This window comes from Condylura cristata, unplaced genomic scaffold (assembly GCF_000260355.1).
Source record: "Condylura cristata isolate star-nosed mole 26May11 unplaced genomic scaffold, ConCri1.0 scaffold00013, whole genome shotgun sequence".
Taxonomy (NCBI): Eukaryota; Metazoa; Chordata; class Mammalia; order Eulipotyphla; family Talpidae; genus Condylura; species Condylura cristata.
The window spans coordinates 37,943,288-37,966,530 of record NW_004567114.1 but is presented as its reverse complement, the minus strand read 5'-3'; the positions used below and the strand labels follow the sequence as shown (position 1 = coordinate 37,966,530).

The following is a 23,243-nucleotide window of genomic DNA, read 5'->3' as shown; positions in this document are numbered from 1 at the left end:
TTCATTCTGAGCCTTGAATCCCAGTTTATACATAGGGCAGCCTATTCTAAGGAGTAGCTCTGACATGACTGCATTTCTAAAGTTCTATCATTATTTGTTTATCCATTACCAGATTTTCTATGTATAATCTTTTGCATATACTTTTGTAACTATAACAGTGGATTTTTTTAAAATTTGGTATTAAGTGACCCAAATAGCAATTGAAAGAGTTTTGAAAATTCTGAGGAACTTGACATCTTTCTTTCATGGTAACTTCAAATCCATCACTAGCTCAAACCCACACTTTCTGCAGGTCTATAGACATGTTAATTGTGGCCCTGGAGAGTAGTGTGGGAGGAGGTGGGAACTAGCAGCATCCTCGAGACCACCAGAGACAGGCTCTTCCTCTCTGGTCACAATACCCCCAGGCCATTCTGCATAGAGCAGCTTTTGTATTACTTAAAACTGCAGATCCACCAGGCCTTCAGGCACAAAGACACAGAAATGTTAGGTAAGCAGTAGTCCCAGTTCCTAAAATACAAACTCAATATATGTATCTGGGAATAATTTTTTTAACCAATTGCTCACTTTTTTTTTTTTTTCCCATTACCAAAACATTAACTTTTTTGTAGCATGCTAACAACAGGACAGGAGTTTGGACCACATCCAGGGACTTTAGGTGAACAAATGTTAATTGTGGAACACCTGGTATGCTGCACCAAAATTGGACTCTGAGTGTCTCGCGTTGAATTTAATTTGCACCTTGTCAGTCACACTATCAGCAGTGGAAAAGTAGATTCTATAATGGGTAATCTGGAAAACAAAAGCTGTGACTGTAATGTAAGGGATAGGCTAGAGAAGCAGGTCAGTTTTCTTATACTTAAGGAGAAAATGTAAAACTTTATGAGAAAACCATGCCCCAGTGACTGAGTCAAATATAATTAAAATCTAAATTATGGCCAGTTAACTGGGGGTGATCGGCCTAGGAAGGGAAATTGAGTTCAGAGTAATATTAAAGAACACTGACTATCAAAGAGCATGATTTTTGTAGCCTCAGAGGCCTCATAAAATCTAGATTTGAAGGCAAGGAGATACATTCACTGCCTAGACTCTAGAATTTGAAGAGAGAAGAAAGGAGATACAGCTTTTTGTGGCAATTCTAATGATGACCTCACATAAACAGGCATCAACTAGGAGTTGTCATGGAGAGTTAACTGTAGGTGACTGTACCTACTAGGCATGAACATTGTAATAAAAGCTATTTCCTTCAGAAATACCTTTAGAACCTCTGCTGCACTGCTGTTGGGAATGCAAACTAGTACAACCATTATGGAAAACTGTTTGGAGGTTCCTCAAACTGCTAAACATGGAGCTTCCCTACGACCCAGCAATCCCACTCCTACGTATCTACCCAAAAGACACAAAAACACTGATTCAAAAAGATACCTGTACCCCCATGTTTATTGCTGCTTTATTTACAATTGGAAAAACATGGAAGCAGCCCAAATGCCCAAAAGTAGATGACTGGATTGAAAAGATGTGGTACATATATACAATGGAATATTACTCAGCAACCAAAAAACACATGTCTTTTGCAGCAACATGAGTGGAGTTGGAAAAGATCATGCTTAGTGAGATAAGCCAGAAAGAAAAAGATAAATACCAGACGGTTTCGCTCATAGCAGGAGTATAATGGACCAGGTGAGGAAATAATAAGAATAATGAACAGCCATATACCAGAGATATTTTATGGGGATGGAGTGGGGAATGGGATCAAAAAGGGTGGGGGGAGGGAAGTGCACTGGACTATGGTGATGGCACATGGGTGACTTGGTGATGGGAAACCCACGGGGATTACAAATGAGATGAAAAAAAAATGTACAAAATGATGTAAAAATAAACTATTATATTATATATATATAAATATGAAAACATTAAAAAGAATATACTTTTATATAATAACTGAAAAAGTAAAATATAACAAGTTTAAGCAAACCATTCTTCAAAGCACTATTAGAGACATCAAATGATTTTCCTTGGGAATATTTCCTCTTAACCATCCTTGTCAGTTAGAGCCTACCATAAAACAAAAATTCCTTGGACTCTTGTTATTTCATTAGCTACTATATCAGTGTTCATTTTCCCTTTGTTCATGTTTCAGGCAGGTTTACATTTCATTAGGTTTAAAATCAAAGCGTAAGATTACAAGGTGGTTTCAGCTTGAATCATACAAATAAATACAATGTCTTTGCTAAGAAAATCAAATTTTCCTGAATAGACACAGGTATAATTAAAAGATTAATTGAAACACACGGTGTCATGTATAATTAAAACATATGAACTTTACATCAGTCCTTAGTGGATATACTTTAACAAACCAAAAGGAAAGGAAAAAAGTCTAACCACTCACTAATCTTCAGATCTTATTATGTCCCAGATGTAAACAAATAAGCAAACAAAAATAGCAAAATGAGAGAGAACAAAGGAACCTAGAGACATTTGCATGCATCTAAATCTATTTCTCAACATGCTAATAATTCTTTTTCTTTTTTCCTTATTTATCTCAAAGTGATATTGCATATAAAAAGCAAATGTGACAAATTTACAGCCGCATTAGCCAAAGCTAAGGCTGACATTTTAGAAAAACAGATTTTTTTTTAGATTTATTTATTTATTTATCTATCTATCTATTTATTTATTTTTTAAAAGATTTATTTATTTGTGCATACAGAACTGGAGTACAGGCCAGAGGCTAGGGGTGGTGAGAGGCTTCACCAGAGACAGAGTGGGGAGCAGAACAGGCAGATCGACGAAGAACACTGCTGAGGGGAGCAGCGGGCGGGTCAGGAGAGGTCTGCCACGCCATGTGGTCACCTCCGGGGCAGGCGGGAATCGAACTCATGCGGAAGCAGCTTTAGATTCTCAATGCTGTGCTTTAACCCGCTGCACCACTAGAGAGGGCCAAGATTTATTAATTTTTATGCATACAGAACTGGGGTACAGGCCAAAGGTGCAGGGGGTAAGAGGATTCACCAGAGACAGAGTGGGGAGCAGAACATGCAGATGTACTGAAATACACTGCTGAGGGGAGCAGCAGGTGGATCAGGAGAGGTCTGCTGCGCCATGTGAGTTACCCCCCTGGCTGGGGATCAAACTCATGCTGCAGTGGCTGTGATAGCTTCATAGTGTTGTGCTTTAACCCCTTGTGCTAACAGGGAGGGCCCTATATTATTCAATTTCATTTTGTTAGGCATCAAATAAGTGGTCTGCAAGAATCAGCATATTTCTGAATTAATTTATCTTTTGTGTTTTGGTAGTTGATAATATGATGTATCCTGGGCTGAACCCTAAGAATGATATAACTTATATACTATCATGTCATTGTGACTTTCATGATCATTCCTGAACATCTTTTTCCTTAAACGAATTCTCCTAACGGGATCAGAATTTTAGTATCTAGCATCCTTTTAGCCTGTGAATTCAAACCTGAGTCTAAAAGTCCTCCTCTTAGATACAACAGGACACTGTTGACTCTTTGAAGGGGTCTGGTGGAGCTTTGGCTCAAATTTAAATTCTGTAACAGAGGCTTGTTGTATGAAGGTTTTTAACTATCTCCCCCTTTTAAGGCAGTTCTAGTTTAAGCTATATCTCACATTTTCATATTTGTTTAATTCTTTTCTCTAATCTTTCAGAATGTAAACACTTATAACCATGCAGAATTCTTCTGTGAGTTAACAGGAGTGTACTGAGAATATGTGAGAGAAAGAAGCTGGCTTCAATACCCCTGACATGGAAAAATTACTGGATGCCAGACAATGGTTTAAGAGGGTTACATGTATTTCCTCATGGAATTTTCACAACAACCCTGCAAGGTGGATATTGTTATTATTTCTTTTGTAGCTGATGAAATGGAAACAGCAAGGTTTCGTAAGTGGGAGAGCTGGGATTTGAAGTTAAGTCTGCTGGCTGGGTTATGTGTCTGCATTGCATTCTGCTGCCTTTCCAACCTGGAGCTTAGTGATAATGTGCCAGAGGGAAGTCCCAGGCTCTCCATCAAGAGAATTTATTTTTTGTTTCCTACAGATAGACTTCAAAATTTCTAATTATTGAATGACATCCTATTTTGCCTTTAGAAATGCGGTCTTTGGGAATGTACTTACTGAGCCATCTTCTCTGAGCTTTCCTTTGTAGACTGTCATTCCTTTTTTAGAACAATACCGAAGACATACAAGGAAAGTTTAGAGAAAAGTCACTTCTGGAAAGCTATCACTTTGCTTGCTTTGAGGACATGCATTTCAGGCCCCCAAACCATGAACAGATTACGTGCATAAACAAATTACATGCCAGTCAGTGTGTATGCACATCCCCATCACTGCCAAGCCTCTGAGTGCTCTTTTCTTGTAATTTATAGGATGCTCTGTTTAGATCACACTGTCCTTGCCTGTGACCTTGATGAATACTGAGGGCTGTTACATTCAGTGTGAGTTAATGAAGATAAATTTGTGCTAAGGTGAACAGAGGCACTTAGAGAGATTAACAGCTCTTATGGCTGCATGCTAGAAAGACTTGGTGGAATATTAGAGATCCCTGTTGTGTTCTGGTTCAGAATGAAGGCACTGGCATTTCATTTCAGCACCCTACTCATGAATCTTGGGATACTTTGGGTACCTAGAAAATTCTGGGCTAAGATATTTTGGGGAGAGGGTAGATATTTGAAATCTATTCTGAACCAAGTATCAGAGCTGTTAATGGACAAGGAAAATATCTTAAAATTTCTTCCTAATTTGGGAAAAAAAATTGACAACACCAACTTAGAATTAAAGGGAAGATGTTTCTATTACTTTTTAACAAAAACAGAAACCAAAGCTTAATTTATTGTTTTCTACAAAAGAAAAAATGTGGGAGATTAAGCACCATTCCCAATGCTCTGGAAAGAGATACAAGTTTTCTGAATAAAATGCAGAATACAACCAGAACACATGTCATAACAATTTAGGGATATCTGAACAAAAAAGGTAACAGATTCCTCCACTCCAGTTTCAACTGCTTTGTGATTTGCTAATATAAAAGTAATTTTAGGCACTGCAGTCTTACTAAATGTACCTGGCCTAGGTGGAAACCAACAAAGACCTATTTACATTTAAAGACAAATAACAGACCAGTCTTCTTTGATATCAAGAAACAAAAGGATGAAATTTCAAAAAACATTAAGTTGTAAACGGGTTATTTTAGTTGTCAGTGTGAGTCCTAACTTTAAATGCATATTTTAAGTAACTTTGAAAGTATTTTAACTTCTAGTGCAATCTACCTAGCTCAATTATAAAACACTGAATTATATGCATTACTAATTTCACAATAGAGAACTTTTTCAAATGCTACTTACATTTTGGTAAATTGTACATGCATTTTGGGGTACAGTTTCTTGGAAATGTTTTATTGTATTGTCAAGCTCTAATTATACAGTTTATTGAACTTAGAGTAGCCTAAAAAAGTAAAAAGACAGAGGGCCTCCTGGTGGCTCAAGAGATTAAGTCTCAGCACTATGAAGTTATTGGTAGCCACTGTGGCATGAGTTCAATCTCCAGCCAGGGAGCTGACCCACATGGTGTAGCAGACCTCTCCTGCCTAGCCTGCTGCTTCCCTCAGCAGTTTCTCTGTCGATTCACCTGTTCTGCTCTCCACTGTGTCTCTGGTGAATCCACTCACTCCCTACCTCTGGCCTACACCCCAGCTCTTGTATGCATAAAATTAATCTTTCAAGAAAAAAAAGTAAAAGAGAAACACTGCCCCAGGCACCCTTGTGGATATGTTAAGAGATCTCAAAGAGGTCAGCAGAAGTCTTAGCTACAGTCAATCAGGTTTTATTGCTTCATGACCGTTTGGCTTTTTCTTTCTATGGCAAGCATCTGACAGATAAAAAATTATTCATATTCAAAAGAGAATGGGGCTCTCACTGTATTAATTAAATGCAATGAATACTAAGCAAGGCATATAAATTAACTCTGCGGAGGGATACTAGTCAGAAATAAATTAAGATGAAGTGTTAAAAAAAAAGGAAAATGGAATAATCCTGTCTCACACCAAATGGCCTGTTATATTAACTTCATAAATAACTGTCCCAGATAATTTTGTGTTCTAGGTGAATTTCTGTTGCATGAGTATTCTGAATCTCAGCCTTTAAAGTGCTTAGCATTCTCTGCTGTGTGCAGACTTGGTAGGATTATTCATGCATCCTTGTCCATGCTTATTTCTGTGTGCAGCCCTAATGTCCAGTGATAACATTTTAGGAATGCAGTCTGCGAGGGACAGAATCTGAGCTGCAGTTCCCATACCAGATGAAGGGCCTGTTTACTCTAACACAATTGTTACCATTCTGCCACTTGGCCTGGGCTCCAGATGGGCAGATGGACATAACCCAGAAAGACAACAAATGAACTCTCCAGCTTATTAAAGCATTTCAAAGCCCCAAGGCTTTTTTTTACCCTCAACATGCCTCTCTCCTGCTCATCACCAAGGCTAATTGGGTTGGCTCAGTTTTTTCTCTTCTACCAAAAGCCCTTACATTGCCCTTTTGTGACATATTTTATCCCATGAGTTACTTGGGACCTGACCTATCAAAATTTTACCTCATTGGAAGAACTGGGTACAGAGAGAGGCCAACAGAGGGGAATTTACCTGGGGCTTTATCAGTTACTTAGGATGACTGTATTTCACAGGTGATTAAGAAAGTGTCAAAGGAAAAAAAAAATAAAGAACCAGAATGACTGACTGCAACAACGAAAAAATGAAATTGCTTAATTTTAAAAGAGGAATCCAGTTATTCCTTGAAGAAACTGCTTAGGAAGACACTAACTATATAGCATAGAAGTTGTAGATGTGGCTTCTGGAGCTATGCTCCTGGGTTGGGGTCCTGTCCCTACCAGATCTTAGCAATGTGAATTCAGACAAACAACTCCACGTCCCTGTGACTCAGTTTCCTCAGCTGCCTACTAGGATTGTGACACTCCACGTTAAGCACTTAGAAGAGTGTCTGGGTTAGTGAACTGTCAATAAATGTAAAATATTTTAATTTACAGTTTCTACCTGTTTAGTTCCAAAATTAACTAAGGCATCATTTCAAAGAAACACATCTTAAGCAAACAACAAGAAAACGGAATCATTACTTCATTAAAAGAATAAGAGAAGTACATCTACCAGGTACGGGATGAGTTTAAGTATATGATGTAAGCCGTAGTGTGTTGTCCTAAAAAATTGCTGGGTTATATGGTTCTCCCTGGTAAAACAAGACATATAGATTGTTCTTAAGAAATAAAATTTTATTTTACTTTCTAAAGATTTATTTATGTATACTGAACTGGGGTACAGGCCAGAGGTGTAGAAGTGGTGAGAGGATTCACCAGAAACAGAGTGGGGAGAAGAACAGGCAGCGTGACAAAGCACGCTACTGAGGGGAGCAGTGGGTGAGACAGGAGAGGGCTTCTGCGCCATGTGGGTCAGCTCCCTGGCTGGGTATCGAACTCATGCTAAAGCAGCTGTGGCCAGCTTCCTAGCACTGACTCCAATCTGTTGTGCCACCAGGGAGGGCCCAAGAAATAAAATTTTAAAGCACTGAATTTGAAGCTATTTGTTAAGTGGATACTGAAATTGGAAGAAGCCAAGAGCAAATAAAATTCTTCAGTTTTAAAATATATCAGGAAGTAACAAAATTACAGAGATGGAGGAGGTTATACTGCCAGGAACTGGGGGTGGTGGAGGTGAGGGGCATGGGTGTGGCTATAAGGGGGTAGCAGGAGAGATCTGTGTAGTGAGGGAACCGAGCAGCGTATTAACTGCAGTGGTGGTTACACAGATCCACATATGTGATAAAATAGCCTAGAGCCACACACACTCTGTGCCCCTATCCAGTTCCTGTTGTCTTTTCTCCCTTCCTACCAAGTGGAAGAAGGTCATCACCTATGAACCAGGAAGCAGATTCTGGTCAACACTGAATCTACCAGGACCCTGATCTTCAACATCCCAGGTTCCAAAAGCATTAGAATTGCTTTTGTTTGTTTGTTTGTTTGTTTATAAACCACCGGGCTGTGGAGATGTGCTGTAGACAGAGGCATGGAACAGACTTTCCTCAAAACCTTCAGAAGGAACCAACCCAGGTAACACCTTGATCTTGGACTTCTAGCCTTCAGAACTAGGAGACAATACATTCCTGCCCTTTACCCACCCAGGTTGTGATCACTTGTTATAATGGCAGCAGCAAACTAATAAGAATATAGATTACTTTTGGGTACATGATAAAAGACCATAAACTTCCTGGGTTTGATGTGATAATTATATAAGATGTAACCATTGATGGAAACTGGACAAAGGGTACATAGGATATTTCCTTACTCTTTTTGCAATTTCTCATGAATGCATTATTTCAAAATAAAAAGTTAAAAATATCTTTCAATGGGTATTACTTACTTCTCATCAAAATACCATTGTATGCTGGACTTGAGTTTTCATTTTTCTTTCTAAGTTATTTTCCTTAAATAGTTTGACATACTTATATCCCCAAATCTCTATGAGATCTTACTCACCAAAAAGTTACTAACCAAAAAAGTTACGAGGTTAAAGTTTATTTCAGTTTCATTTTCCTTTTGTATGCTAGTTTGTATGTTCCTGACAAGTATGGCAAGTGGATTGTGACTCCTCCTACTCTCCTCACAAGCTACACTTGACTGGTCACTATCCATGGAGAAGCAGCCATCAATTCTGAACTCCTTTGATTTATACCAATATTTCTGAGTTACTTTCTGTAGCAAGATTTTATTTTGGTGCAGTACTTCTCTCTCATTTTATGTCAGAGATTCTCTAATGCTGGACACGTGAAACCTCTATGATTTTCAAAGAGGCAAGCATTGAGCTATCTGAATTTTATCTGACTTTCTGAGAGAGGGGGTCACACAGTTACAAGGACACAATTCCTTTATGTGATAAGATGGGAGTCACTCAAGAGCTTTCAATTATTTACCAGAGGGTGTGTGTGTGCTTATGGTCGCGCCTCTCAGGTGATTCTAAACTTGGCTGTTGCCTTCTGTTTGCAGCAATTTCACTCACAGCCTTTATCCTGCTCAGGGATCAGACTCCACTTGGGGTGTTGTGGTGACTGAGGGGACACAGGCACCCACCTTTCATCTGCACGAAGTCGAGTTGGTGGATGGACTGCAGTAAAGGGCTGTTGTCCAGACTCAAGTCGAAGTCGGTGGTCATCCTGGGAGTGAGGGTGCCTTTCCCCCACTGGTCCTCAGTCAGGTGCACTCTCCGTATGAGGGCGTCAGAAATCTAGTCACACCAAAGACCACAGCCTAAGAAATACAACACCACACCAGACACAGAGCCCTGCTCCTCTGCTCACTGGGGTCATTACCACCACAGTGGTCTGGGATCCACCTCTTCCCTGTTCTCTGTGCAGCGGGTGACGATCCTGCCATGACTCAAGGTTTATCACCCAATCTGGACACTTTTGTGAGTCAGAGGGGGCTACATAAGTCATTAATAGCTGTTAACTGATCTAATAGACAAACCTGTTCATATACGCTCTTGCTATTAGTGACTGATCAGCTGGAAGTCAAGGACATTAAATAAAACGATGTTGGTGATTAACTCAAATAAAGCCAATGACCATAAGTTTCCAATATGAGGTGTGTGTATCTGATCAAGACTTGAAAATGAGTGGTATCAAAAGTTTTAGAAAGGCTGCATATAACATGTAAAATGACATTTCTTGTATCATCTTCATATTAGCAGAAAACTCTTTCACTTCTTATATTTACTCTCTCTCTGTCACTCTTGGCTAGTTTGGTAATTTGTGATTTGCAAAGGATGTACATATTCTTTCAAAAGGTGGTCCCTTAATACTGGATGACAGCGTAAGTAAAATTCAATTGCTATCATAGATCTCACTAAAACAATTAACATTGAAAAAAAATGAAACATCTAGGAAATGAAAAAACAACCCTCAGTTAATTTGGAACTCACTAAGTTACCAGCCAGTTGGAGGAGTCAAGAAGGTAGAAAACTTTCATACCTAGACATTTCTAGCTGCCAAAACTATTCAAGAGACATTAGTAGAAAAGGACCCAAAATAACTCTGCTTTGGAGGAACTTAAAGGGATTTATGTTTTTGTGACTAAACACAAGAGCAAAACAAACCCAAAGCTCATACACTTCTCCATCGTGGAGTGCCTGGTGATGTGCTTTCATAGATAGCAGGAAGTCAGTGGCGCTCAGCACCCACAATAAGACTGTGCACAATACAAAGTCACTTCCTTTAAGGAGGGCCCCACACTCAGCCAGGCCTTTTGGGTTCTTGACCTTGGTGTTGTAGATTCAATCTGAAACAGAAACCCATTGACAATTACCTGTAAAAAGCCACTAGGATCATTTTCCTTAATCACCTCCAGGCAGTACTCCATGAGACCTGTGGTCTGGCGCAATTTCACTGTGCAGTGAGAGATCTGATCTCGAACCACCTAGATTGATGAGAGAACACAACGGTCCATCAATGGCAGAGAGTAGAAAAGCAAATTCGGACTTGGAAAAGATCCTTCAAACCAGAATCCAAGAGCATCATGGGAAGGACCTGATTTTGTGGTCATGTCTGCTGTGGACAATAGCTGTGGAAGACAGATGGGCTGATGGCTCTTCAAGGAACTTGCAACATTAGAACCCATCAGAAGGAAGTTAGTTACCTGGACACCTTCCACGGACTGGCTCCCCTCTTCTGGAAAACTGCCCTAAACTGGAAGTCTGGAGAACCCCTGAAGGAGCCTAGCAACCCAGGGTGCAGTTTTTGCTCTGTGACGCAGTCACCACCATCACCCGCCCTCTGCCTGTCTCTTCTGAATAGCAGACGTCACCATCTGAACCCAGTTTTTCCTTCTTCTAATTCTGTTTCCTTAGGTGGGTGGGAGGGTGAGGGAGAGGGTAGGGCTAGAGATGGAAAGACAATGGGCTAACAACAACCAGTAAGCCAGAGAAAGATGGATATAGAATTAAGTTTTAAAAACAACCCATTTAGAATCACCACCTCATTCTGGAAAGCAGCTTTAAAGGCTGCTTCATTTATAGGCTGTGAGCCCACTTTAAGCTACAAAGGCATCTCTCTGAACATGCAGTTTCTGCCATTGGGACATTGTTTTTTCCCAGGTCAAATGTATGACATTCTTGAAATATATTTAGAGATGCTTAATTTCTGTGTTCTCTGTTCAGTGGTTTTTGAAGCAAAGGGCTGAAATAGGGTTTTCTAGGAACTTCAGTCATTCACATAATTAATATTTGTATCACTTTGAAAAAACTTCCAAAATACCCAGCATTCCAGGTTTTACAGAAAATAACTAAAAGGAGTTTTAATATTATTAAAAACGTGCTTCTTTTCATACATGATTACACATTTATTTTTTTAAGATTTATTTATGTGTATATAGAACTGGGGTACAGGCTAGAAGTACAGGGGTAGTGAGAGGATTCACCAGAGACAAAGTGGGGAGAAGAACAGGCAGATTGACGAAGTACCCACTGTGGGGAGCAGCGGGTGGGTCAGGAGAGGTCTGCCACGCCATATGAGTCACCTCCGGAGTGGCAGGGATCGAACTCATGCTGAAGCGGCTTTACCTTCTTAGTGCTGTGCTTTAAACCGCTGTGCCACCAGGGAGGGCCTACACATCTATTTTTTAATAGTGATTATTACATACTGTTTCCAAAATGATCAGAAAGTAGATGGGAAAATGTAATCTCATTCCTCTAATGCAAAATTTAAAGTATTGGACGAGTCTTTTTTTTTTTTTTTGAGTTAATTTTGTACCTGCTGTTTGATATAGGTTCAACATCATTCTTTGCATGTGGATAGATTTATTCCCAGGACCATTTGTTGAAAAACTGCCCTTTTCCCAATGAATGGTTTTGTAATCTTTGTCAAAAATCATTTGACCAGATAGATGAAAGTAACTGCGCTCTTTTTTAATTCCCAGTGATTCAAGTGTCTTTTTGCCAGTACCACCTTGTTTTGATTGTTGTAACTTTGCTGTAAATTTTGTAATCAGGTGACATTTCTGGTTCTTGGGGCAGGGGCAGTGGTGCGGGGAGAGAAGATACATGCAAAATATATCAAATATGAGACAGGTGAAATATAGCTAATGTACTACTCCTCTCTGCTATATGAAATTTAATTCAATTATTCCCAGAAAAGTGATTTTATATTTTGGTAGCCACCTCAATGCTGCTAAGTAAAAGAAACCTTAGCAAATGGTATTTATCCCACAACTATATGTTCTGAATGTCTGAATAACAAGCAGAGAACAGATCTGAACATTACAATCCAAAGTAAGCTTGCTTTTGAGGCAGAATAGGCTGAATTGTTGTGTTTACTTCCTGAAATATCAGCTCAATGATAATATTCCCCTAAGTGTGCTGAAATAAAAATGTTACTCAGTCCTCATAAAATTCTCCTTCTGTAAGTTTCTTCTCAAGCAAGAATTATGTGGTGCCAAACGTGGTGTCTGAGTGTTGGGGCTCTCTCACTACTGCTTAGAAGCTTCATTGTTGTGTTGCCAAAGAATGGGTAAGTGTCAGCAGGGGGTTGCCATTGGTTCCTGTATTCTCTGGGCTGATTTTCTTGGAAGGTCTCTATCCCTCAGTTCCTGGCTCTCAACTTCTACTGCTGTTCCAATGGATTTTGCTCAACCCATTTACATTTTAATCAACTATTTCACAATGACCCCAATAGCTCATGACAAAAATCACTACTAAATATTAACTCCAACGTTCCTAGAAACAGTATTTTGGAGTGTGTTGTAATTGACTTTTGGTTTTTCAGTTAATTTAGCAAGATTTCCTACCTCCTGGAAATAAGTCAAATAATTAGATCTTTAAACAATACAAATATTTTTTCTCTAATTGAAAGCCTTTATTAGCTGTCATACTTGTTACTTTTTCAGTCTGTGTTATTTCCACCATTTTATGATTATTACTATATTTCTATGTCATATATATATATATATACATATATATTATGGAAGACAATTTCTAGGAAGGCAGGTGTAACATTATTTTCTTGAGTACCACATTTCTTTGCTTTCAAGAAACATTGGCACCATGCTTGTGGCTGGACTTGAGTCTGTTTTCTTGGGAAATGTGCAAGTTGCTGAATGTGCAAGTTGTTTTCATCTGCATTAGAGCTGATGCCATTTTTCTTGGTGCAGTGAATGAATCTATAGTCCAGAGTTTTAGGCATTTACAGTTTTACCAGCAGTCACCATCTATTCTGGAAGATAAGTGCCTATTGATCACTTAAACAGTTTTATTTTGTTAAAGGGCAAATTTATAAAGGCCATTTCTTGGGCTAGGATATAAGGAGAATCTGGAGATGGACAATTATATATATATCCCTCTGAGTTCTGAGACTTTTTCAGAAACAGAGTCACCTACAATAGTTTATAAAATACAAATGACAAATGTAGAATTTTGTCCTACCAATCCACCATTACATTTTCCTGTCCCAACACTCACAGGCTAATGTCTTTACCCCACTCAGCACCTGTGATAGAACCAATAGCCAGAACTAAGGTTGATTAAGGGGAATTTCACTCTTATCCAATCTGGACCTTGATACCCTTCTTCTACCTCTATTCACCTGTCTCACACATGACTCTATTTCTTTTTTAAACAAACACCATTTCTCATGGTATTCTCTGTCTTCAAGGCTTTGGAAGGATATGATTAATGCTTTTTTAGTCTCAGAAAATACTAACATCCTTGCTCCTATTTCAAGAAATTCTTTCCTAAATAAAATCTTTACCTTTCCATCACAGTTTAACATAATTCCTCCTAAGTATAAGTTAATCATGGACAATAAATACATTTACTTGCAAGTTGCAAACTTGAAGAATTTCTCCTCTGCAGACCTGTTTGCTCAGTGGGGGAGCTCCCTATGTCCTATGACCTCCTGAAACAAGACCAACTGAGCCTTGGCACTGACTCATTTGAGAATTATAGATGAGGTGTTTTGCAGTTGGATTCATCTAACAAAATAAAGACTCCTTTTTTTTTTCTCATACTCTATAGAGGCGTTACATTAAATATATATACATTTTAAAAATCATTTTTCATTTTTGTACAATATATGCTTTCTCATCTCGGTTATGGTCCCCATGAAATTCCCAGCACCAGTTCACCTATGCACCATCACCAGGTGCCTTGTGCCCTTCCCACCCCAGTTTTGACCCTATTCTCCTTTCCTCCTCTGCAGAATGTCTCTGGTTTATAGCTGCCTGTTAATTTTGATTTTTACTTCATTATACTTTTTTTCCTGATCCATTATTTGGGTTAGAGGCATTAAAATTAACAAAGAAAAATTTAATTTCTCACATGTCACCAATTTCCTACAGTATTTTAGGTAAATATTTCCCCATTCTCTTGCTATTATTCTCTTCCATTATTAATGTATTAATTCATTTATCCTGGTAATGAATCTTTTTAAAGACAAGCCTGAGCCTTTGAGATTTTTATCAAGAAAAGGAACATGTACTTGCACAAGAAAAGGAACATTAAAGAAGGTTGAAATTTTAACAGTAAAGCTGTGAGTTTTATATTCCAGAAGAACAAATGCCACCAAACAGCCTCATTAATAAATACCGAGTGGAATAAAGCAAAGCATATTCTTAGTGGTGAGACTACTGTATCCTTGTACAGACAAATGAAGGAAGACATTCCAGCCATTTGAGGAGATAAGGAAGCTGTTGTGGTCCCAGCCACATAGAAGGACATTTACCATTTACGGTGGCCACAGTGAGTGACACCTGCAGTGAGGTGGCTAATAAGATGTGAGGTGCAGTCATGCCTGCTGGCAATAAGAAGTGTCACTCACCTTTGGCTTTAGGTGAGTGATAAGGAAGCTGTTGTGGTCCCAGCCACATAGAAGGACATTTACCATTTACGGTGGCCACAGTGAGTGACACCTGCAGTGAGGTGGCTAATAAGATGTGAGGTGCAGTCATGCCTGCTGGCAATAAGAAGTGTCACTCACCTTTGGCTTTAGGTAATGGAAATTTAAAAAGTTCTGACTGTTCTGCATTAATACTGCCAAAGTGAGTAGGGGTGTCAAAGGTGTATCTCCTAATCTTGGTGAGCTCCAGCTATGCATGTAGGTGGCATCCTGGTGACTCCAGAGGCTGATGGGGCATCTCCTGCACAGACCTTCTGTGACTTTTGCTCTTACATGATGGGAAGCAGATGACCACAGAATTTGTCAAGTGAAACTCTGAAAGGAACTCACCATTAATGACAGTAATCATTGTTAGAGTTGGACTCTAAGTACATCTGCTGGGGGTGTTGAAACCTTCAGTTATTACAGGGTATAATTTTTCCCAATGTTTTCATTGTAATGGACTAACTTAAGTCCTTGCCAATAGTGTTATTGGAACTGAGCTGATTGTTTGTAGCCCAGCAAATTCTATCTAACTATTTTTAATTTTTTTGTGAACTTGGGAAAGCCCTTTTCGCCTGCCTTTCCTCTCCCTTCTTTCTTCCTTTTTTTTCTCTCACTCTCTGAATCAAAAGCTCGAAGCTTTATTTGCCTATTTTGAATCATTGTCAAGATGGCTTCAGTAAACAATTTGACAAGTCAGTAATTTCTCCAGTGTAAATTTGTACGGTTAATAATACGGTCATATAATTAATTTTTATTAGCAAAAAATTATAATGAGAATATAATAGGCAATACATGGTAAAATCACAAAGATAATGGCGACAATAATGATAATCATTCTAACAAAACCTAGTGGTACACTAGGATTCAGAATCAAGCAGTGTATAGATAACTGTAATTAGGATTTGTAGGTCTTCTGGAAATATGGAAAACTCTATAAAACCATAAACTTCATCATTATCCCTCAGCATTCTTTCTAACTAATTTTGCTGGTATGTTAGTTTATCAGCCACACATAGAAGTTAAAGATTAGATATTTGTATTGTACAAATTCCCCATGAAGGCATTTTTAGGGCCTTTCTCAGAAGAGGAAAGCCTGGCTGGATGCTAAGAGAATGAACAGGACAAGAGATTAGGATGCTAGTCCATGCTACTGACGGTGGGGCTAGTGCTTAGTGGTTGCAAAAATTGTACAAGTCCAGATAGGAGTTAGTAATATTCTTAAAAGCTGAAAAGTACTTTTGTCTCCCAGCAGCTTTCTGACATTTGCTTTAGTTCACCACATTCTGAAAATAGATATTGGGCTCTCCGTGTTTTTTCATACCACAGAACAGTATTAGCTGTGATTTACATTTCAAAGTGCTCCTAAAATATAGTCACATCTGCATTTGCCTCAAGATATTTTTTTTTCTGCTTTTAAAAATAGTTCACTATATTTTGGGAATTGTTTTATAGGATGCTGAATTATAAACTCAGATCATTAAAGAATTTCCTTCGTTCAAGGATAATGATAACACCTATTATCTACACTATGACCCTGGGATTATAGAAAATAAACCCCAGGAGTTAGTTCTTCAGTATGCTGAATGAAATCACCTCCCCGGTCATTCTCTCTCAAAGACAATAGTAACCGGCATTTGAGTATGTGCTAAGTACTTTACAATATCCTATGAAGTGATGATTCCTTTACCCACAGGTGGAGAAATTGGGTCACAGACGTGTCCAAGGTTAGAGACCCTGTAAGTAGTAAACTGTGTCCTCATAGTAACACACAAGCTGGGCTCTTCAGCATTCAGCTCCATCTTGTCTCTAAACCAGATCTATTCAATCTGCTGAAGCAATAAGTGCTTTCAGAAAGGGACATGAGTAGACTATAATGACTGTCTTTATACACACTTGCTTTCCAGTCTCCTAGCCTATTGGACTGTGTAAGAAGAGAAAGTAGCCAGGAAAACACACGTACAACTCTCCCTTTTGTCAGCAAAAAGCAGCGCCCCCAAAGGGAAGCGGAAGACCGTTAAGATTCTTCTCTCTGGGCTGTGCGCGATGGGTCAGCCAACAAAGACAGAAAGAAGTACTGTGTTTGGGAGTGATGTCTATAAAAGGCCAGTTTTTTCCCCTCACAAATCTGAGTGGCAATAGAAGTAACGAGAAAGGAGATGCAAGAGGAGAAAAGCAGACGGAAGGAGACATGGAGACAGCATCCGTGGTCAGAGTCTCGGCACTGCTGACTGTTTTTAGAAGCAGTGACAGATACATTTGGCCGAAAACAGTAGAACAAATCATTTGAGACAGAAGACAGAACATCTTTACTGCCGTGGGGGACAACCGGCCACCTGTCTCATGTTTCTGCAGCAAATTGGGATCTGGGGCAGGAAAGCCAACCTGCTTGAGGCCCTGGGTGCATCGGTGCACTCTGCAGGGCGGCACCCAGGACCCAGGGTGGAGCCCCAGGAAGGGGATAAGGCTATACCTGCGGGTCTCCAGCGGGCCCCAACGAGCCCATAACTGATTCCCACATAATCCGCCCTGCAGAGGCACCACTAGGAAGGGGAACTGGGGGACTTCCACCCCCCTTTTGCCCCCTTTTGACAGGGATTAATAATACCTCCTCAATCTTTGACCTTCTCTTTCCTCTAGATCCCTGCCCTACTTCTCTCCGATGAAGGAAACCTGCTGCTACAAACTCTTCACCTGTTTTGTTTATAGATGCCAGAAAAATGTCTGCCGTGTCTTTTAAAAAGAGGTTTCCATTGATAAATAATTAAAACTTATAAAATGCCTGGCCCTCTATTTACAGAGAAAAGCCCAGTGCCATCTCATTTCCTAAAGACAACTGTGATTTAATATTTCAGAGCTCTAGGGGACTCAAAGGCATTCTGCTCCCTCCTAGCAGCTAGCACTCGGTGCCAGCTGAGCGAGAAAGCGGGAGGTGGGGACCTTCTCCACCTTCCTAGGAGGGGGTAGAGGGGCTTCTCTGTGTGTCAGACTTTTACCAGGCAGCTGTGGTAGAGTGCTGGACAGTGGATTCTGGACCCTGAAGCCAGGTGACCAATATCAGGATTCTGGGTTTTCCGACCAGTTCTCACTATCATGTGGGGTAGTGTCCTCACTCTAGATCGGGGACAGCAGCCTTGTAGAGTTGTTGTGAGGAGTAAAGGAGCTGATCCTTGTGACACAATTTGTGCTGTGCTGCCTCAGAGTGTCCCCTAATGTTAGCTGCTGCTAGAACAGCAAGGGTTAGGTCACCAAGGACACTCCTTGGTTTGAGTTGCTGGCCAGGCGACTACAGGATCACATCTCACAGCATTTCTAGATTTTAATTCAGACAAGAAATGGCAACTCCAGAAAAATTTTTCATTAAAATCTAGACCGACTATCTTGGATGACAAATGGAATTGGACCGTTTCCTGGGATGCTGTAGCTAAGTGTGTAAGATTGATATTCCTCTGGTAAATTTCAGAGAATTTTTTGGGTAACAAAAGTACCTTTCATAATGTCCCCACTTTCCTGCCTCACATTTTAGGCATTACTAGGTCACTGAGAAACATAAAGTCCAGTGACCCTTTGGGGAATTCAAAAGCAAATAGCTTCTATGTGCTAACAAACATTCGCCAGGAGCCTGGAAAATGATGAGCTAGAGAAAGTCATCTAACTAAAACTTGTCATCATTTGGCACTTTGTGGCTATGCATGACACAGGCCCCAGAGAGTGTGTCCCTCCTCCAATTCCAATGTCTGTATCACCCTCTGTTTCAGTGGGAAGGTTCCCTGGGGTGTGGAATGTGCATGTGCTTCAAGATGAAATGGAGAGGGTTTTCCAGTTAGACCCATCACCAGGAAACAGTGACGACCACTCTGGAAGGGACACTGGTTTGCTGTCCAACCACCAGGCCGGGCTCTCTGAACATAAAAGGCTGAGCACTTTTCCTTCCAGACTCCTGGTTCGAGTTCAATGGCAAGACACACAGTTTTCTTTATCAAAGAATCTGCTGAGCCTTGCTGCCTCATCAGAGGCACTCAGGGACAAGGCGCTGCTACTGTGCCTGCAGAGGAGTGGCTGGTAAACGTCATCAGAGGCCTAGCCCTTCAAATCTCCCTGGCTGAGTCCCATTGTCACAGCGCAGCCCACTTCCATTCTGCAGACCCTTCAGAGTGAGAGCTGGGTGACGACGGGGGACAAAGGTTTATACTACAGTCACATTGCTGCCTTGACTCTGGGCAAAGAAGTAGTGGATCTATATGTGTTTGGAGAAGCAGCCGGTGAGTAGTGGAGGAAGAAGCTTTAAGGAGGAAGCTAGAGTGGGGTTTTCTTCATCTTTGGAGGCAACTATTAAATCTGCCCCCAGGACATGTTTGTGGTTACCACACTGCCTGTTTCCCTGCCTTCCTGGAAGGAATTGGAGCTCCGGGCCCTGATGCGTGTGCGTGACCCATGTTAAGGACTGCAGACTCTGCTAATTAGGCTTAGCATTACAGCCTTGCTGCAAGTCTTGTCCAAATCTCATGCTCCAGTTGGCATCTGGCTTCTGGCCTTGTTTCTGGTAACCAGGAACTGGGTGCTGGCCTGCTAGAAGTTTCCCTGACAATAAATGTTAGCCCTAAATCTTGTAAGTTGTGCTTGCTTATATTTTTTACGTTGAAACTCTTTCCTGTTCTTCTGAATGGCATCTCATTCTTATGAAATGGGGCTTTCTGGTCTTTGGGAACTGGAGTAGCTTCGAAACCAGTCCAGGCGCCTGTCTCTCTAAGGCTATGTCTGCACACTGCTGCCCACTGGAGCTCCCTGATGTCCACTGATGCCAACAGACATCCTATGGTCAGACCTCACTTCTCCCTCAGCCCCAGTGCCAGGCTAACACTGCATCCCACCCACAGCTTACTGGAGCCACCCTGGCTTACTGGCCCCGCATGCAGACTCACTGATTCACTCACTGCTCTGAACTCTCTTTTTCTGGGCTTTTCCCATGCATTCAGCCTGCCCTCACATCTTGTTGCCCTTCTCTAATATATATGGTCTTAGATATTGTCAGAGAACCAGTCCTTCTGCCAATAGAGTTCCAGACCTATAATCAATTGACTCTATATGATGATAAAAGTTTTTACTGCTCTTTGTTTTCTTTAAAGACTCCTTTTCTTCAATTAAACAAAACAAAACAAAAACAAAAACAACAAAAACATTTTGCTTCTGTGTGTTTATTTTCTCCTGGACACCTCAGGTAGAATTTCAGCCCAGACCCCCATTCTTATTTTCTCCATCCACTTCTTTTCTTTTCTTAGGAATTTTTATTAATATGCTCCATATTTTACTGACTTAGCTTGCTTACTTTATTCAAGCCCCATGTAGGGTGGGATTTTAATTTATTTTATTAAGCCTGTACCCTGAGCCATTCCTTGCCTAGAGGAATCACTCAACAAATATTGGTGAGGTAGATGCAGGAGTGAGTGCTGAATGAAGGGTTGTGGGTATTTGCCCCTTGTCCTACAGAGGGAATTCTTCTAGCCTGGAAACCCTACTTACTGGCTTTCTGCTCCCCCCAGGGCAAGGCGCTCACCTTCAGCTTGTGCTCGTGCTCCTTGTTGACACGTGCAAGCAACTGGGCTTTCCTTCTGTTGAGGGCATCGATGAGGGCGTCACACTGGGCCACCAGGCAGGCCTCAAACTCCACACTGTTCTCCTGCATGACAGCGCACACTCAGCTACAAGGCACCTGTGTACCTCAGGCACCAGAGAAAGCAGAGCCCCCCCACACCCCCATTTATGGGAAAATGCTGCTGAAGGGATGAAAAGGAACTGTGCACATATTTACATCTTAAACTAGCTCGATACATTTCATTCTATAGTGTTAGTGCTTTGCCTTAAATTTATATAGGAAGGATAAGGGTGCTTAATAAGTTAATGTTTATAAAAAGGAAATCATGTCCACTATTTGAGTTATCTTAAGTAAAGTGAACATTGCAGAGTTGACCATGAGTCTTTTGGAGGGCTGGCATATGGCCATCTGTGTGTGGTGGAAGGTAGCATTCAGAAAGGCTGGTTGCTGGAGGAAGTGGGGCATTTTGGGGGCATGGGAGATAAAGATGATTAAATGCCAGAAGAAAGAGGGTGGCCATGGTATTTAATATATTTTTTAAAATTCAATGATAATAGAAGTTTATAGGAATAATCATAAGCAAAAGTGCTTACAACTTTATAAAGAAAGCAAATAATGAAGGTAGATAGTCTTATATGTAAGAGGCATTACCTTGCTGTAAAAATAAGATACATACCAACCAACAGTTTATGGGGTTAAGGGAATCATGTTCTAAACCATGATATTTAAATTGAATGCTGCATTTATTTTTTTATTTGATTTAGATCTGTACATGTTACAGGTATTTCTTTTAAGCAATTATCTCATTAGCTCCATTAAAGGTAGTCCTTTCAATAAGCTGCTTATACCATTTCAATTCTCAAACCATAATCTAAAACCAATTTCCCCAAACAAAAACACAGTACCACACATACAGTAACAACTGAATAAACAGCACCCAACTGAGTAAACTGTAAGTCTTTGGGGGCTAGCAAGTAAGGAAGGAGCAGCTTAGCCTATAACATTTTAATTTATTCCCAAAGATATAAAGAATTGTGTCTGAATAATCCTCTGGTAGGTATTTGTTAACTGCTTTCAAGTTCCAGGTTTTCTGTGTATACATTAGGTGTGCATTAGTGATTGCTTGACCAACGACTTCAATACATGCTAAGTTCAGCTTTTACGACAACTGCTGTTGAGTTCTCAGAGAAACTCTTGGGGAAACATCATACAAGAGCTCTCTATGTTCCATGCAGGGTAATACTGGGAGGGAGCAGAGGACTCTTTTTGTAAACCCTGATTTAGAGCAGAAAGAAAGCTTTGCTCTGATGAAGTGGCGAGGTAGAGAGGCAAGCCTGGGGCTGCACATTTTATGCCAGCAAAAGCAAAGAAGGGACTGATTGATAAACTCATTCACTTTGGAAAACAGAAGGAACTGTTAGGCTGTTAGGGAATCAAAAGTTTTAACATGGGCATGTATGCCAAAAAGCAGCAAAGGAATCACTGTGAGCTGCTTTGAAAGGCTGGTTTACATATAAAAAGCCACTTCTGTCTTAACATGGATTAAATATTAGCTCAGAAAACCTATTTACTGGAGGCCAGAGCTCAGGTTATTTCTGTGAGACAAACCTCAAAACATAAGAATGGTAAATAGCATAGAAGGTCATTATTTTAGCATCTCATGCAGTTTCTGTCTTCTTCTCCTTTAGTTATATGGGGGACTTTATAAGCTCTCAAATGCTGTCTGATCAGTTAGGTCTTTGTGTCCAAATAAGGCAGTGTGAAATTACAGTACACAGGGGGTCATGTTGAAGCGTGCTTAACTTTCTGCTTAGGGGAGAATTGCTATAGGACCAGAAGAACGAAAAGGAGGAAGGAGGGAATGAAAGGAAGGAAAGCAAAGAGTGAGCACAGGTGGGTTATCTACAAAGGGAAGTGTGACCCATTTGTTACCATTAAAAAAGATATAATAATAATAATAGTGGTGTTGTGGGAACCAATAGAGTTAACAAAAAAAAAAACAACTCAACAATAATGACTGAATTTATAGAGTCGTCTGACAGAGGCCTCTTCTACAGCTCCAGTAATAGAGAATCAGACCTCAGAGTGGAAGACAGAAATGACTCCGCAACCAGGTTGTTTCTGACTTGCTGGCAAAATGCGACTTCTCAGGGAGGGGTAGGTTTAAAGTTGGTCTGCATGTGTCTTTGTATGCATTAGAAGAGACAGAGAAAAAATAAACAGGACTTTCGCCACAACACATAAAGATGAAACAGACAAAACAGACCAACTGCCCCCATCTCAGCTACATCGTAACCCTTGAGGTCGTGTTCTGTGTCAGGTGCTGCTGGTACCTGGATCTGCTGTACCATGTTGCGGAGCTGCACCAGGAACTCCTTGGCTTCTTTGGCCCTGTCTGACAGTCCGTTCAACGCCTGGGAGAGCTGACTCTGTGGAGAAAAAGGAAACCGCAATGCTGAAACTCATAGGAAGTGGCAACATGGGGCAGTTTGATCCAAGAACTGAGGGTCCTCCAAGAACCTGGCTACTTAACAGGCATTTGGATGTGAAGATTCTTGGAACAACAGTGTCTGGACTCCTTCCATAGATTCCTACATGTTTTTTCCTCTCAGTGAACATTTCTGACCATTGCCATCAAAAGCCCTCACCAGTGGACAGCTGCCCGGAACATCCTCATGTCATTAAGTAATTAGTTCAAGGAGTAATTTA

The 23,243-nt window shown here is 40.4% G+C and overlaps 1 protein-coding gene across 6 annotated transcripts in view; it reads right to left on the bottom strand.

Annotated features, from left to right (window-relative positions):
• The window catches only part of TRIM9 (tripartite motif containing 9), a 100,066-nt gene that overhangs the window by 21,263 nt on the left and 55,560 nt on the right, over window positions 1-23,243 (bottom strand). For all 6 annotated transcript variants that reach the window (XM_012724641.1, XM_004681875.2, XM_012724637.1 and 3 more), the window contains exons 2-5: window positions 22,868-22,963; window positions 20,496-20,618; window positions 10,380-10,490; window positions 9,147-9,300 (exon numbers count right to left, since the gene is read on the bottom strand). In XM_012724641.1, the coding sequence (XP_012580095.1) occupies window positions 9,147-9,300; window positions 10,380-10,490; window positions 20,496-20,618; window positions 22,868-22,963 (484 nt within the window). The remainder of the gene's footprint in view (window positions 1-9,146; window positions 9,301-10,379; window positions 10,491-20,495; window positions 20,619-22,867; window positions 22,964-23,243) is intronic.